At 43.4% G+C, this 18,056-nt stretch overlaps 1 protein-coding gene across 5 annotated transcripts in view; it reads right to left on the bottom strand.

Moving 5' to 3' along the window:
- The window catches only part of tiam2a (TIAM Rac1 associated GEF 2a), a 90,297-nt gene that overhangs the window by 41,768 nt on the left and 30,473 nt on the right, over positions 1 to 18,056 (bottom strand). For 3 of the 5 annotated variants that reach the window (XM_053844346.1, XM_053844347.1, XM_053844344.1), the window contains exons 2-3: positions 4,010 to 4,090; positions 1,905 to 3,044 (exon numbers count right to left, since the gene is read on the bottom strand). In XM_053844346.1, coding sequence (XP_053700321.1) covers positions 1,905 to 3,038 — 1,134 coding nt within the window. In that variant the 5' untranslated portion in view covers positions 3,039 to 3,044; positions 4,010 to 4,090. Of the gene's footprint in view, positions 1 to 1,904; positions 3,045 to 4,009; positions 4,091 to 8,261; positions 8,760 to 18,056 lie in introns of those variants that run through there. The other 2 variants (XM_053844345.1, XM_053844348.1) reach the window with 2 other exon arrangements.

The raw sequence follows: 18,056 nt of genomic DNA, 5'->3' as shown, positions 1-18,056 counted from the left end.
ACACTCAACCCACCCAACAACTTCAGAGTCTCCATCACAGTGTCTTGATGTTCACTAGGCTGAGAAATTGGGGCAAATTATCCGTGATGGCACCTGGAAGGTTTGGAACCCTCAAGGCTCGGGCGATTCTGTGTCATTTGAGGTTTGCTGCTGCTTTTCAATTCCCCAAACGAACACTTGATGGAACTGTGCTCATCTATGCCCGACGGCGATCTACCTACACTTGACTAGATTGTAGCATCGACTCTGCCGCCGGCAAATGAGTGAAGTGCACTCAACACCCACGGAGACAGTGAGAGCGGCATGCAGACTCTCTAACTTCAGTTCCTTCTTTTTTTTTTTAAAGTGATTTTTCACTGCATCTATGTCAAGTACGCATTAAGTGTAACTGTTAAAACAATACAGCTTCCATGTAGTTGAATTGGTTATTTAATGCCCTTCACCCAGCTGCTTGTCCTTACGTGCAGGTTCCTTCTCTCTGGCATTAAGGTCATGGCTTGACCTTTTAAAGCCACAAAGGACCTCTAAAGCAAATTCTAACAGGAATTAAAGCAGGAGATTGTGGCAGACATGCAATGAAAGCATTGGGCAAATGACTTTTCTGGAAATTGGCCCCTCAGGGAAGAAAAAACAAAGCAATGCCACAAAAACGAATTTTGGAGGGACTCAAACATCTGAAGGCATCTGAGTGTTTCAACTGAAATATGGACCCACACACAGTATACACCTTAAAAAATAATAATAATTTCAGTAAATAATAACTCATATGGGCTTAATTTGACTGTACTTCTCAGCTGCCATTTGATTTAAGGGCTGCAACAACTAGCCAACTATAATCGACTAATTTCACATTTGTCGACAAGTCATCACTCTCAACCATGACCGAGACAGTCGGGATCCAAACAAGCAAAAGTATAGGGACATTACATAATGGACACATCTAAAGTGAGATGCAAACATTTGCCAAACATAACTTTTAAACAACATCTTGAGCATTTACTTACAATCGCTATTTAAAACACTATAAACCGACCTGTTGGCATGTTTATAAACCTGAACACAAGACATGTCCACTGACCATTATGCTAGTGTTGTCAATATCAGCATGTAACTCTAACCGATTCTAAGAGCTATTATGGGGAGGTTTTCGTGATCTGCAATAAAAAAAAAAAGTTGCGAGTTGGAGGATGAGCTGTGCTGTATTTTGGCAAATGTATTTTACAATACTTTCTGTGAGATTCTGCCTGTGTCTGGTACAAAAATAAAAAGTAAAGTAGCAGTCAATCATACTGATTTTATTTGTTTATAAAGATGAATAATTTCATGAATTGGGCCGTATGGTACATAGTGAGGTCCACTGATCGGACTTTGCCTGTGCTAGGTGAATGGTAACTGTTGGTCAGTTAAAATGAACACAGACTCTTGCACTTGAGCTGTGCAACACTAACACAGCATGTCCTCTTGCAACACAACAATGAAAGGTTAATGGAAAGCTAAGACTTGTGTCATCCTTCAGTCAACCAGCAAATGACTGAACACAATCCCTATTAAGAGAGTCAGCGAACATGAGGGAAGCTGCACCATGAAAAGCAAAACAACTTCTTCATTAACATTAAAGAGGGTGTGGCTCAGTGTTTAGCCAGGGTTTAGTTTCACTCTGACAGAGCCTCTCAAAGGCTTACAGCGATTCTCCCGGAGTGCTTAGAACTTTTACAAGGCAGAGTAGCACAAGTGTAAAGCAGAAACAATTTCCACAAAGACATTGGGACATGAGTTCAGGATGAGTTCGAACAAATGTTTTCTCCCAGCTTAAGGAGATGTTGTCGTGCAAGTGCTTATTCAGATCCCTGCATAGTGTGCATTATAATCCGTGACTTGAATGAAATCAATAAATCAAGTCTCACCTGAGATCTTCTTTTCTTTCGGCTCAGACTGCCAGTCCAGTCACTCAAGCGGCGAATGCGACTTTTAAGGTCTTTCTTCACAGCTCCAGCCTGTTCACACTGCTGGTCCTGGTCAGGATAATGGTCCAGGTCATGGCTTACAGTGTTAGCTTTGGGCCTTCGACAGGGCAACGTATATGATGAGTACTGTCGAGGCCCAAGACATTCTTCTTCCATAGGAACATCCAGTGCTGATGCTAAAGAGGTTCTAAGATGCTGCTGGTCAGATGCTGCCTCCTGTAGTTGAGAGGACAATGCTTTGGTCGTGGGGAAGGTAGAAGCTATCGAGGGGTTCTTGTAAAGATCAGCGACGGACAAAGGCGACGACTGCTCTGAGAAAGAGTCACGTTGATGGACGGGGGAGTGCACAAGTGTGGTATTGCAGGGCTGGTCTTGCTCAGAAAGTTCAGCACCGGTTCCCCAGGGGGAGTCGTACCAGGAGCCATCAGAGCTTAGTGAGCTACCTTTACTGGTCCTGGCAGTAGAGGAGGTAGAGGCGGCAAGGGGTCCACTGCAGAGGGCATCGGGTCTGCTGCTGCCGCTAGAATCCGGCAGACTAGTTGTCGAGGCAGACTCCAAGTTGGGGGAGAACTTCAGGAGCTGGACGGGACCTGAGGGCTCATCCACAAGCAGAGGATTACCGGTTGTGTTGGTGAACTCCACGCGGAGGCTGCCATCTTTTTTAATCACAACACGGGGGCTGCTGGGTTTCTCCAGAACCTGCTCATCACCATGACCGTTAAGCTCAGCACCGTACGGATTATCATCGTAGTCATCCAGTACGTTCCGTCGATGTGTGACACATCCAGAAGAGCGAAAACGCCGCGGCTCTCTCTGGTTGCCCTTGACCTTGGAGACGTAATCGTAGCGAGGCGAGTAAGGCGGCCGGCTACGGGGAGGAGAAAGGCAACCGTGGCCAATACACTTGGCCTTGTGGCCTGAGCCTACAGGGGCATTTTTCCACCAAGCATGAGGAGACAAGACGTCATTTTTGGATGAGCGGAGCTTTAGTTGATATGCTTTCTGCGTTCCTGGGAGGACGAAGCCATTGCCTTTTGATCCCTGGATGCTATACTGGCTCTCGGAATTCCCCATAGCTGCCTGAAACAAAGTATGAAGACGATGAGTGCCACCATCGAAATTCAAGACATTAAGAGTAAAAACTCACCAGTCAAGTTTTTTTGTTTGTTTGTTTGTTTTCAAGAGTTTAAAATTATCCATAAACTTCCAAAAACTGATATGGACAGCAGGGAGTTTGATGAAAGAGGGTGTATGTTTGTGCTTTGAAGAGTTTGTCTTGTATTTCCATGAATGCTATACAGCTTCAATACAACAAAAAGGAGCCGAGCCAAAAGACCAATATACATGCCTAAAACTAGTCTCTCCCTCAGTGGAAATGCTTCATATTATATTGCGTCTCTTTCTGTATCCTGGCTGGGGATCACTGTACATGTCTTCAGTCACAGATACAGAAATTGAAATTTGAAGTTTTCACATTCACATGTTATTTAGACACATATGATGAAATCCAAATATGCTTTCAAGTCTGCCACCTGCACTACTTATATATTCACCATGACTGAAAACAGAAATGAATCACAGGGTACAAAATGTGAAATCAAGCACTCATAGGCGACAGCTTCTCTGTTGAGAGCACAATAGCAGCGTGTCTAACATATTCCACAAGTCTTTGAAAGGAAAATAACTACGGAAAATCTCATTATCCCCCTGTGCTTCCTTTCTGTCTATCCTTCATTGTTCCACGGACAAAAAGTCAAGTGCACTGAGCGGGCTTTGAGGCCGCCACGGCTGTTAAGTGTGACTGAACTCAAGACAGTGAAGGAAGTCACGGCCAGACTTTGGGAAACACAAGTCATGATCAGACATTTCATTACGAGGCTAATATGTCACGGCGCGTAAGACGCTGGTCCGTCTGCATGGCAGTGCGGGCAGGAACAATCCTTATGCAACACAAGACTAAACTAATTAATCAGATTGGCCACTTGAAGCAACCGTCTCTGAGAGGAAGTCGGACGAAAGATTAGTGTGAAGTTTATGACACTCACCCGAAAGTCAAGCCCTTACGCTGACAGTTCTTTCCACCTCATTCCGCACAAAAAATTGGTTCCTTAGGCCGGTTGGATCATCTGCAACACACAGAAAAGTCCACTTTAAACGGGAGAGGGAGACCAGTATAGAATTTGAGACACAAGAGGTATTTGATAAATACAAAGCACCACTACCTTTCTAGTGTCAATACTACATTTTTGAGGTCTGTAATGACGGCTATCAATTAAAATATGGGGTCTCTTAAATGATGCACTCAACATCCAGCAGCCTCACAAGAGCATCTCTAAAATCGTGTGCAGGTTCACAGCTCTATAAAAAGGCTCTTGAAGTGCTGGTGCCATCCTGGCCCCACAGCGGTTCAAAAGCGTGTCCCCACCCGTGCATCTTATTCACCTCAGTTCGCTGTCCAAGCCAAACATTTTTCCACCTCCTCTCGAGTCCATGACGTCGCCTGTGATTGGAAAAGCTTACTAAACGGAGGGCACTTTTGTTTATTTTTAAACCTTGGAATCCACCCTTACTTTTACCACCACAGCCGAATCTGTAGCAGGGAAGTGGTGTTGTCAGAGGAGGCGTTGGGTGTCTTTGGCGGAGCAGTGAGACTCTTGTATGTGTAATGTAACCCGCTTACATGCGTGTAGTTCACACTCCAGGAAGCCTTTCAAATAGTGCTTACTTGGCTAAGCCTTCAAGCACACGTACGGCATGTGGAAGGTTACAGTGAATACGGCCAGCTGCCAGAAGCCGTCACATTGGGGATTAAGCATTAAGAGTTTACTTGGGATGCTCCTAAGATTTAACAGCAAGAAGATCAGCGACAGCGAAGTTACAGCGGAGGAAATTCCTTCAGTCTTAGTGTGAACTCAAATTTCAAGGATCCAGAATAATCCCCGCAAAAATAATAATCCGCTCACATTTGTAAACGTGTGAGAACACCGAGATTTGGCCGCAGATATGTAAACCTGGCGATGAACCGGCGGTCTTAGCTGATCACAGGCGCTGAGTCATGAGAAACACGGTGTGTATTTAGAGTCCAGTAATCTTTTCAGCCCTGAAAACACAGAGCCAGAATACTTAAGTTTTGTGGAAACACCAGAGGAACGCCGTTAAATCTCACAAAGCAACTCATGAAGAGTGTAATTTGCCCAGTCATCATGTTCATAAAGAGTTTGATAACTACACAGCAAAGGCTGCCAAAGCAGAGGCTTTTGTCCTCTTTCAAAGTTCAGGTGTTGGGAATAAAAGTAAAACAAATCTGAAGACGAGGAAAACCAGCTGCTTTGCGAGTCAGCAAAACGCTGATTGTCAGCGTTGTCACAATGACTTCTTTCTTCCGACTCCTCCACTGACACTTCCCTTGGAAAGTTTTTTCAGGCCGCGACTATGAAAAGCTTTGAGGCGTACAAAACAGAAACCCAAAGACACACACACGTTCGCCTTCTGCTGCGACTTGAACTAGAGTATTGTGCGGCGGAGAACAACAAGACAAGTCTTCCTTTTAGGCGCGACCGCAGAGTCAGGTCCAAATCAGGCCCTCCCTCTTTTGCCTTCAATCCTCTCTTCTTGTCAATAGATTTCCTACATGCCATCTGCTCTGAGCCCAAGAGCCCAACGTCACCCCAGTGCTCCTCGACACACCCTGTGACCTGGCATTCTTCTCTTGCTGCCCCTGAAAGACTCCCACGTAAGCTCTGTGTTTAGTCTGCCTCGGGTCTGGTGCAGGGGCACGGGCCACACCTCGTCCCGGACTAAACACAGCAGGTACACACGTTGAGGAAGAGCAGTGGAACCACAGCTACACCCAAATTCTGCATCACTAACAGTCTACAATTCTGACCTTTCCGAGTCTAAACTTGAGCTGGAAAAACTATCGACGCAGCAGAGTGAAACACACGATTCCCCCAAGAGATGAGCAGTCACTACTATGCTGCTTCTGCAGTTTGGAAAGACTACACTTGTTTCCTGGAGGGACAAACCAAGTTTATATTATTCTCAAAATAATTGATGCAATTTTCCTAAGTCTGTATTTATGTTGCTTTAATATTCCTTTTTCTCAGTTGTGAACCAGAACCAATGAGGTCATTTGTTTTTACTCAGGACACAGCACAATTGTGCAGCTTCCCTCTTGTCAAATCACGACCCACGGGTCCCACTCCTATCACTTCCCCTGGTGCCACAGACAACGCACATGTTGGAGGATGCTTCACTTTTAAGCAACAATAGCCAAAATGTGGAGGTAACTTCGGCGTCATATGGTCAGGCAAGTGTCCTGTGGTTGTTTTTGTTTAGAGCAGTCTCTCTATGAATCACCCGTTGAAAGCTCATACTGCTGCAGTCGTGAGAGCCAGAGCCACCAAACATCCATCAAACTACTTGTTAAGTGTCCCTTGGACTTTTTTTTCAGTCTCCCATTATGAAGTTCTGTGTTTGGCTTGAGACCAAAAATGTCATGACAGCACTTGGGGAAGATTTATACCAGCGCACCAGCGGTATTCCAGAGCGAGGCCAAGAAAATGGTCTCTCAAATATCCTGCACCGGCGACAAAAGCAGTGGTCGCCACATCGGTGGCCACAGGAAGTCGGCAGCGGGAAGATTTCTAAAAATAGCAAGGCAGATCAGGAAGGAATACAGGAAAATACTATTCATTGGATGAGGCTCAAACAAATAGTTGAATAGAAAGTAGGACATAATGAATATGTAAAGAATAAAATATGGAGTAATAAATATTGGCCGCACAAGTCTGTAGACCGCAGGTTGAGTCCGTCCCCATAGAACGGTCAGTGATGTCGTGTACCAGCATAAAAATGCACAAGGATTCATAAGATCATGGGCTGATGTGCATCAAGCTGTCATTATAGGTGGACTGACCACATCTGACCAATGACATTTTATTGACATTAAAGCACTCAGTGCGCTGTTTTCCCCCTTGTATGTTCATAGCACTTTCCACGAATGCTCTGCTGTTCCCGGAGCTCCGCATGGCAAGGACAAAACAGCGCATTGAGTTCTAATGTTCTATAAAAAACATATCATTTCATTTGTCTGATATGACAAGTCTCAATATCTTGGCAGCATGAAGCTTGTTTGCAGGCAAAATCCATATCTTGGGTGAATTACTATTGTATAATAGTCAACTTTGGTGGGACCCATTGTACATTTTCGATAGCTTCAGACATCACAGTTCATTTTTTTGTAGCTAAGTGTTTTTATGTATGATAATGCTTTGTGAACGTTGTGTATCTTTAATGTCTTGGTTGTCTTTGTTGTCAAAACTCTACCCTTTCCCTACTGTGGGACAATAAATGACATCTAATCTAATTGTTATTTAAGCAACAGGGTTAAGAAAAAAGTGCTTAAATTTCTTTCTTTCTATATGAACCTCTCGATGAGGAGTCAAAGTGCAATATTGGAGAAAATATGCTGTGTCTTATCCCACTGAATGTGAACACTACAAGCTGGCACACTTACTTGCATGCTAAGTCGCATGCTTTCTACTGATGCAAGTTACTTTGCTCTCAAATGAACTGCATATGCCTCTTCTTGGAATGTGTCTGCAGAGTCAGTCCAAGTCCATAGTCTAGCAGCAAAAATACTGAATGTTTGTCACTCATGACGATCCCCAAAAATATGACTTTAACATGTGAATAAACTTGAAATGTGCTTCAATAAAGATGTACAAGCGGTAAAATTATTGATATGGTAAAAAAAATGTAAATAAAATTATTCAAAAACTAATAAATATGTGTAGTCAGTTACATAGCTTATGCTGACACTAACTCAATCTAGGAGCAAAATAACATGTGATGCTTCCCACGGGCTTTTGCAACTACGGTACAGCTGAAAATCAACAAAAGTTGTGCGAAAGGTAGATATCTCACTTTGAAACACGATCATTAAAACTGCCAGTACGATTTCAAAATCAACCTAAAAATAACCAAATCCTAGCTCTACTTCGTCCTGGTGAAATGTCACTTTTATAGCATCATAAACATGGCTCCAGTGGTATAAGCAACAGGTTTTCGGTCCTCCATAGGATGAAAGGTAACTTGTATGTAGGATGAAAGTTTGTGTCATTTCTCTTAAGTCAATGTGTCGCAGACAAACAATGCTAGCTTGGATAAAAGCAGAGCCGCGTATTAAGAAGACCTCTACAAAGACTTGCATGCCATGTGAAGACAAGTTGAGAGCTGCTGAATGGACCGACGCGTACAAAAGTTCCACAAGCAAAAACACACTATGAGCAGCACCTGTGCATCACAATAGGCAACACAATCCCATCTCTTCAGCCGACTGCTAATCCAGTCAACGAGAAGAACAAAGCGGAACAGGAAGATAAAACATAGAGCTCATAACATCCCTTACCTTGGTGGTCCGGGCTTTAATCTAAAAGCTCTTTGAAGGAGGAATCAAGCCGGAGTTGTGTGATCTCAGAGTGTCGCGTCTTAAAGCTACACACACACTGCCAGACACTCCCCAGCACAGCAGATGACACGTGGAAACTCCCTCCTGCCTTCGACACAGAGGTGGCGAATCAGAGTCCAGCAGGGGTAACCCTTGGTAACACAAGTGGAAAAGTGGCACAGCCATGAGGGGAAAACTTTTTTTTTCCTAAAGGATGTTTTACAGCTTGCATCAATGACCACGGCACCACTTTCCTCCGTCTTTTAAAGACAGATTTTCTGAGGCGCAGGGCGAGACAAGCTGGCGTATAACGGCTGCCGCACCACCGGAGAGGGCGCAATGAGTGGAGCCCTTGTCTGACCCTAAATACCACAATGACCCCACACGGAGAGCGGAGTGGCAGCCAGCTACTGCCGAGACAGAGCGTAGGACTGTGAGTGTGTATTGCCATGGGAGGAAATTACAGACGCAGAAACAGGGAGGTTGTTTCACTCCACATTTTGGGAGTTGAACTTCAGCAGTTGTGGAATTTCTGAGATGTATTTGAGACGATGCCATATTCTTAAACAGTCATGCAAGGTTTAATTTGTCTTCGGTTAACATAGCTGTGGTCAAACTGGACCTGCACTCAGCCAAAACATTGTCAGAGCTGGACACAATGTGCTCTGAAACAGTGCTTTCTTGGAGCCACCTGGCTCTGTACATGCGTCTCTATGTAACTGAGAAGCAAACAAGTTTAGAAATATTGCTCAGCTACACAAGTTTAATGGCATGCCACACTTAAACCTAAAATATATTCAGCTTTGATACAATGTTTCTAGTCTTCACCGTTCAGTTTAAGACTGAGTTAAGATGATAGTTAAATTCGTACAGTTACTGCTATTTCCACGCCAGTTTTGAGGACAAAAACACAGGCAGCTAAAGAGTCAGAGAAGAAGAGGGAATGACTAGAAAAGTTAAGAAAGTTGGAGAGGCCAAATGGTTAGGACGTGGGGATGGAAGAATGAATGAAGGTGTGACTGGAGAGTGATGAAGATAGGTGGGGGACTTTCTGTGGAAAACCCTGAAGGAGAATCCCCACAGAAGAAGGAGCAAAGTCTCCTCATCGTATCAGAAGGAATCCCACCGTTTGCAGTCAAGACAGTGAAGGGCAACTCTACTGTCTCCATCCCACGCAGCACGAGCAGCTGTGACATAGAGTTCTGCTAGCCTGCTGCTCCAAACATCAGCCCCAAGACACGACTTCAGCAGCCTCAGCTAGCGCCAAACAACATTGTCAGCCACACAAAGAGCAGCGTGGCCTTGTCTGAGTCGCTCTCAAAGCCCTTTGTCTGCGCGCTAAAAGGTTGGTCCACAACACACTCTGAGGGATCATGCGAGCAGAGCAGGCATGCTGATGCATATTCATACGGAGCAGGTGCTGAGCCGAGTTCACGCATGCCGGCCAAATGTCCACCGCCTTCATTAAGACCAATTAGAGGCCAAGCAAGTTCAACAAAGTGGATTAATTCTGTTTATGTCAAAACACTTGGCAACAGTATGAAAGCCAACAGTATTCAACCCTAAAACAATTACACCCAGTCACACTCCAAGATCTTGAAAATCTGACTTTTGCCAACAAAAAACGGAAACAAAGACAGTTTCACAGGCAAAAACTCAGTGTGAGTTAAGAGCCGAGCTTTCCAGGATATCAGAAATCCGCTCTGACTCCACATTTAAAGTTCAACGTCGATGACCTTTAATACCCTGAACCGCAACAAATCCACAACCAATGCTCAAAAATGTTATTTATGAGAACCAATACTGGGTCCCAAAGCCGATTGCTGAGGCTTAAGCTGATTTCATAGGTTAGATCTTCGCATTTTTGACCTGGTTCGCAGCATTTAATATGCTTATACTTAGCTTTTAATTTCATTTGACACATGTGAACATTGTTCAGGATTACAAAGGAGAGTAGATCTGGTGGGTTGACGTACATTCGGAGGTTAAATTGGGCCAGTACACAAGGGTTTTTTCAAATTTATCCATTTCAGTTTTACAATTGATATTAGATCCATTAGAGTTCACGTTTCAACTTCACAAAGAAAATAGTGGGAGGGAAGATGTCAAGTACAAAAAAGATACATAAGAAAAGAGTTATTTGGCTAATGTAATAGCGATGCTCATGGAATGTTGGAATCTATATGCAAGAGACATTTTTGCCATTTATTAGCTACAAAGCTGATATAAAAGGCAAGATTCTAATCACTCCTTCACTACCATTTGTATATGCAATCTTTATGAATATTTTGGTATTCGAGCAATTACACAAGGTACATCATGACCTAAATTTTTTATCAGTTTTATCGTCAACAAAAGGCATTGAATTGTTTCCTTCAGCCAGTAGAGCATATTCCCACAATGAGCATGTCCTCAAGGACAGTAAATTTTACTCAGACATGTTAGTCTAACTTCCTTCTGTGTCATGATTTGATCATTATGATTTCTATAATCTAATATACGCGCATCGAGGAAAACTATTTTCAGAATGTTTGGCCCACGATCAGAAAATGCCAGAATCACTTATGAAGAATAATCACTAGTAGCGCAGCTATTGGGTTCCAACGTAAAATGAAATACTCATTTAAACAAAGTGCTGCACTCGTAAAGGTCAGCGTTGTCCACAACATATCAAGTATGCGATAAAGAAGCAAAGTGCAAGTGAACTGACGGAATTCACTTAGGAAGGGAGCTTTCAGTCTGAGGTCAAAGGTCGAGTCTTTTGTTTGCTTGGCTCCTGTGCACTGACTCTCTTGACATTTTCCAACTATTCAGAATCGTGGCAGAGAAAGATCCTTTCTTCTGAGAACTAAATCCAGCTGCTAGTCACAAAGCAGAGCGTGGACCAGACATTGAATGAATTAGCATTAGTTGGCTACAGCAGACCATCAGTGAGGGAGTGGGGGAGAGTCTGTCTGTGTGTGTGCATGAGACACAACACAAGCAACGTTGTGCGCCGCTGGAAGAGTGAAAATTGAGTCACTTTCCTCTAAAATGTTGTCGTCATCCATCAGTTAATGGGAGCACACCACTTCTTCAAGTGGCGTGGTCAAGAAATAAGTGTGTGTTCAGGGCAACAGCTGGAACCCTGAGGATGCACACCAGCCTTCCTGTTGGTCAGCGCAGAGGTGAAGGTCATTTGGAGGGTTCCATCCAGGAAAAGGAAGTCAGAGATGTGCACACCATGTGCTTAATCCTACGGCTGGACTTCACCATGCTGCCAATGTCTGCTGCACCACTGGCATGACACATCGTATTATTTATTTAAATTATTTATTTAAAATTATTATTTAATAATATTATATGCTGGTTTAAGATGGTTAATGGACCGGCAAAGCTAAAAGTCTGGGGCATGTTTGGACCAACTAGCTAGAAAAAGGGAAATAAGTAGAAGGAAACCATATAAGTCAGGTGAAAATAATCACAATATATTTTTCACAGCACTGGATCTTGCATAATCTCATTTTTTAATGTAATTTAAAGACACATTAAATAAACATTTATATGTTATAATTATATTTTAAAATGACTAAAAACAGCAACAACAATATCTACCAAAGAGCAAAATAACAATCTCCACTCTACTATTGTTCAAAAATATTACAGTACATGCTTCAACAACAAAGCAAATAAAGACTATTGAGAAACAATTTCCACATAGAACAATTGGAACAGATGCCATTCTACATTGGAACTAGAGATCGTCCAGAAGTTTTCCATTGGTCACTAAGCCATTAATCACCCACCCCCCAAAAGATATGTTCCGAACTTTGAGGCCATTGTTCTCATTCAGAAGTCTTCTCCAGGTGGACAGGTACAAGTATCATGAAGTGACACAAATTACTTTGAGTATTTCATCTTTAAATGCGTGCACACAAGTGGATGTGGTGAGGAATTGATCAGCACTGGCACTAGAAGAAATAACAGTCGACATACAGTCTGTGATTTCAGTCAGGACAATGAGATATTCATCCCACAGTGGGGTACTTTTGCTTGTCAGCAGAATACTAACACCAAAGGCAAAAACAGATTCATTCCATCATAATATTTCTCTGCGGTTAGTTCAGTCAATCGTACTCCCTTATCACTGAGACTACCTCAAAATACAAACATGCTCTATTCCCATCATTCATTCAATTCTATTCCATCAGTTGTTTTTTTGACGTATAGATTTTTTTTATGTACAATCTCATCTTACTAGAAAATAGATGGTGAATTTTAAACATTAATTTTAAATTACTAGTGTATAATTTTGCGCCACTTATGGCTTTATAAGCCACTTATTAGCTATATATATATATATATATATATATATATACACACACTGGCTAATAAGTGGCTTATAAAGCCAGCATTATTGTTGTTGTTGTTGAAAAGACTTCATTTCCATTTAAACAGAACTGGCTGTACTGTACATATTACTAGGTTGAAACCAATTACTTCAACATCAAAAAACAGTGACAAAACAGTGACGTATTGGTGTCAACATAACGCATGCATTTTGTTGAAATTGATATTTGGGTCTACTACTGGTAGAAACGAATGTGCCAAAAAATGTGACAAATGTAAGGAATGACTGGATATGCCTTTTGAAAATGTGACAACGCAGCCAGAGGGGAAACATTCAAAGCTCTGACATGTCAATGATAGTTTGTGTTTTCAGGGGGAAGCGGAAATGACTGATTAGCTTCTGAAAAAAGGAGGATTTTAAGCATCTTTGAGGCAAAGAGTCGACTATATCACCTAAAGAAAAAACATTGTCGAATCACTGTCATCTTCTAGCAAGCATAAATAAAGACAACCATAACTTGAGTCTGTAAGTTGGCCACCACCGCCTCAAAGACAAACCACATCATCGGCAGCAGAATTGACTGCTCCTGTCAGTTGTGAGCAGCAGGATCATCTGTCACTCTTTGCTGCAAGCGCAGGTGATTAATAAGATCAGTCTGCAACTTACTCATTACCATAGCTAAAGCCGCCGCAGCAGCGTACTGCAGCACGAGACACACTCTCAGCTCCCCGAGGTGATCCATCAGAGATCATTGACCACGGGGTGCCAGGAGAGTCGCGTCAAGGCGGCTGCTAGAGGTCAAACGTCGGCGCAGGTTTCAGCAAAACAACAAGGAAACATAACTCAGGAACGGCAACAAACACCAGTAACAGTGATATATATATTTCTGGAACACACCTGTACCAGTTGCCAAGAGACACCCTCGACAGGTCGCCAATTGACAGGCACATAAAGACCAACTCAAACCAGTGAACCTAAAAAGGTGTGACCCAAAGTGCGTTACAAATGTGACAAAATGAGAGCAAAAAAGAAAATCACATTAGAAGTACTTAGTGACGAAAACTACATCAAACATCGCATAGTATGATTGAATTCAAGTGGCACACAATGCTAGGTCCATGCTTATTGGTCACCCCTGGACACATGAGTCTAGTTTTCTCCCATATACTGTTCTGAAATAGCAGATAGAGCAGCAGAGGGGGACCAAACACCGTATACATACACTTTCCAAGGGGTGGGTGTGTGTTCTAGTCTCGTCCATCACTGCCAGAGACAAGCATTAATCCCTCTCTGCATTCTCCAGGAGCTCTGACGCCACAGAAAGTTTGCCCTTCTGCCCTCCGTCTCCTCATCCTGGGGGTCTCCGGTGAATCACACTGCTCAAGTTCTTGTCTATAGGTGCAGCCACAGATATTTTGGCACCACATGAGCTCATGGTTCACCGACAGATTAGAAAGTCAATGAAGAGTTTGACACTAATTGAAATGGTAATTCAGATGTAGCCTCCCGATGCCAGGCGGCCCATATGTTCGTGGTGAAGCAGCACTCCAACTGCCAGTGCCTCTCCTTCATGGCCGATTAAACCCCAAAATGAGGACCGGAGTCAGGCAAACCTGTACAAGATCCTGATCACACGCCTCCTCTTGAGCGAAACACACACAAAATGAAAATGATAATGGCTGGTGAAGCAACCCAGATCATGATGGATGAATGGGTGGAACCGAGTCAGCACTTTCAAGAGACTTAACACATCAATCACCTCCGCTGAAGTGTTCAAGTCGGCCGACAGCAAAAAAAGTCGGAGTTGGTTTTACCAGTCTGGGCCTGTCTGATGGGTTTCTTTAACACGGTCAAGGTTAAGCCAGACAACAAAAGAACTCCCATTAAGAGTCATTACCTGAGTCAATTACAGCCCTCATAATAGCTCCACGCAAACCACAATAGAAGGAATGAATGACAACCTCTCCCAGGTACGTATGAATACAGCTTCCTTCTCGAGGCACATCCTAAATTCCAATCAGCGGACTATAGAAAATCATCAACAAAAATGGGCTCTGTTTTGAAGAGCAGTCTGAATTAGTTCTGTGTTGTAGCTGTGCTAACCTGACTCTACAACACTAGGAACAACAGCACAGATGGTTGTCAGTTACCTTTATATAAGACACAGAAATGTTTCTTTCAAACACCATAGACACACAGAAACATCATACAAAGACTTGTGTGAGAAGTGAGAAGATCAAAACATAAAGAGATGGTATAAGCTCAACACATTCTTGGGTGCTGGTTATCAGTTTAATGTCAGAAGCAGGAGGTCATATGACTGACACAATTTTATGATGGTATGAAGGAAGAGATAGTGATAGCTCAGCTAGTGATAGGACAGTAACTGTGCGGGGAATGTGTCAGTTGGAATTGTGGGAATGGTCAGATAAGATCATCCAAAGGTCAACAAACTGCAAGCGCTATAATGTCCACACCTAACCTACAACAAAACAAACATTTTAATGTCAAAACTGTGAGGCATCAAAAGGCTACGAATGAGGTGAAGGTAGGGATTTACCAGGAACCATATCACATTGAGATTTTAATATGGTAATGGAATCTAACTTGTGACCTTCCGCTCGCCTCGGCACTAACTCTCGAATGTGTCAACACAGTGCCAACGTTACCATCACGGCACCGAGAGCCCTCAAGATGACCTTGACTCCATAACTCAATCCATAATTTAATCTTCCGCCAGAAAAATGCAAAATGCTTCATGCATTCTCGCCACACTAAGACAAGTGAAGATGAGCAAATTGTCAAGTTATAGCCCGACATGATGGATGTGTAAACAAAAAACTTTGTTGCTAAAAGGTCTCACGTTTAATAGGAGACTAAACCAAACATTTTGCTTGACAGGTATTTATCTAGCAGGTTTGTCTTGTGCAGATAGGAAGAAATTTGAGCTTGAATGTCTGCTCAGCATCTTGAAGCAGGAATGATGGCTGAGACAGCTGGTGATGAGCCAGCCAGACACACATAAATTACACTCATCGCCTCGGCCAGTTTCAAATGTCAGAGACTACTAGCAGGATGTCTGGACGGTTTAACATTGGGGAAAAGAGCTGCACAGTTATATCCCAACATAGCATGTCGGCTTCTACATACGACATCCACAGGTGCAGTAGGTATGCAAGTCGCTTCAAATTCAAATTATTTTAGCATTATTTCAAAAGGAAAAGACTGTTTTTCAGATCCTAACACAACAGAGGAATTTTCTATTTACCACAGAGACACAAAGATGAAGAAATGTCTTAAGCAAGGTACCCGTCAGCTTGGTAAAACTAACTCGATCTTACACAGGCAACAAGTCAGAAGGGCAACTTGTGATGCATTTACTGAATACATTTAAGGTAACTTATTTTGATTCACAAGTGGTGCCCTCCCACAGCAAGAAAGTCACCAGTTAGAATCCATCTTATATGTTCTCCCAAGCCCACACAGGCTGCCCTGGCACCTTGCTTTCCTACCTCACTCCAGAAATATGCGGAGGTTAATTGATGACCATAAATTCTCCATGGAGAGGTTGTGTGTCTATGTCTTGCCTCTCACCTCAAGTTGCTAGGATAAGCACTGGCCCTCCGCGACCCCATAAAAAGGGAATTGGCAGAACAAAGAACAAGATTTGGAACCAAAAATGAATACCTCCCAAGCACATGGTAGCATCAGATTTGTCACTGGGTGTGTGTAAGTGAACTCATTCTTGCTATGTGAGAGCTTCATGTAGAGGACAGTCTCACTCAACTGGTTCAGGCAGAAGGTCCACTCGTGAGGGCGTTTGTGCTTATTTGCATGCTGTTTCTGTTCTCTCATCCTGGTGATCTTTAGACACAATGACCCAGTTCTGATGCTGGAACTGTAGCGGAGGTCAACACATCACAAATATAACAGAGTGATGCGTTGAAGTGGTCCAGCCCGAGCACTCGCAAACAAAACTCACTATTGAATTCCCTGCTTTAATCTGAAGCAGGTGCTTTACAAAGTCGTGCTGGGGAGAAAAAAAACAAAGACCAGCTTGTGACGGCTCCAGCTTCTCACCTAAACCAGTTTCTCCAGTCATGTGGACGCAGCAGCACGTGAGCCAGGTCAATCCTCGCAAAACAAACTCCTTTGTCCCGTTTAAGACGGCCTGGTCATGAAGGAATGTGGGCCACGATGGCCGATAACGGCGGATTTATCCAACATTGGCACCACATTGCAACAACTGGGAGCGTCTACTGAGTGCTAGCAGCTGTGCCACATCTGCACCTCTTTAATCGACATGATTAAATTAAGTCCGCAGCCAAACTCATTACCATCCCATCTATAGAGGGAGGCGCAAGAATGTCAATGAGCACCACTTCCATCATTCCAGTAACAGTGACCACAATGAAATACACAAAATCATGCCTCAGCATGGACACAATTTTGTACTCATTCTATCGTTCATTCAATCTTCCTCCAGAATTCCAGAAGGGATTGAATTGCAGTTCTCTGGCAGATGTGACAGCAGGGTGATGTCCCGCAGGAAGAATCGACAGGCAGATGCTCAACCAGCGCAGGTCACGGAGGGTCAAGCTCTTCCATTATGAGAAGACAAGGGTGGTATTTATTCACAGCCCTCTCTTCCCAAAAAGGGGTGGGCCTAGGAGGAATGAAGACGGGTAGTTAACCCTCGAGGCAAATGGCTGACTTCAAGACAGCCTGGTTCTTTGTGGTGATCCAGCGGCTTTCCACTGGCACCAGGGCGTTACTCCTTAGCAACTCCTTTAGATAAGGTGTTCATGCTGCTGCACTTCATTGTCAGATGATCGGCTAAAGTAAACTAATGGTCCTGGAAAAAGAAATTTATGGGACACATTTGTGGACGAAAGGTCACATTTGGTTTCCACTATTTGTTCATGGATGTTCATGGATGTGGTAAATGAGAACAAGAGTGACTAGCTAACCCCCTCAAGCCACCAATACACCAATGTACTATGATAAGCCCCCCCCCCGGAGTTTCTCCCAACACTGGGGGTGTCTGAGATCAGAGGCGGGGGCAGCAATGTGTAGGCTTTTGACGATGGGGAACATAAAAGGCAAGTGCTCTGTACATCCTTTACAGTCCTCCGTACAAGGAGGAGTCCTACTCAACAGGCGGTGCAGGAGCATTAATACTGGAGTCATATTTCACAACATTTTGACTCAAAAAAGCAGACAACTCTCCCTCTACACTGGGATTTTGTGAGCGTAAGGATTGAAATCCTAGTGTAGGGGGCCGCCATGCAGCTAGAGCGCTGGGGGGAAG

The sequence above is a fragment of the Synchiropus splendidus genome, chromosome 16, assembly GCF_027744825.2.
Source record: "Synchiropus splendidus isolate RoL2022-P1 chromosome 16, RoL_Sspl_1.0, whole genome shotgun sequence".
Lineage (NCBI taxonomy): Eukaryota > Metazoa > Chordata > Actinopteri > Syngnathiformes > Callionymidae > Synchiropus > Synchiropus splendidus.
The sequence above is the reverse complement of the archived record's forward strand: the minus strand, read 5'-3'. Positions and strand labels throughout refer to the sequence as shown.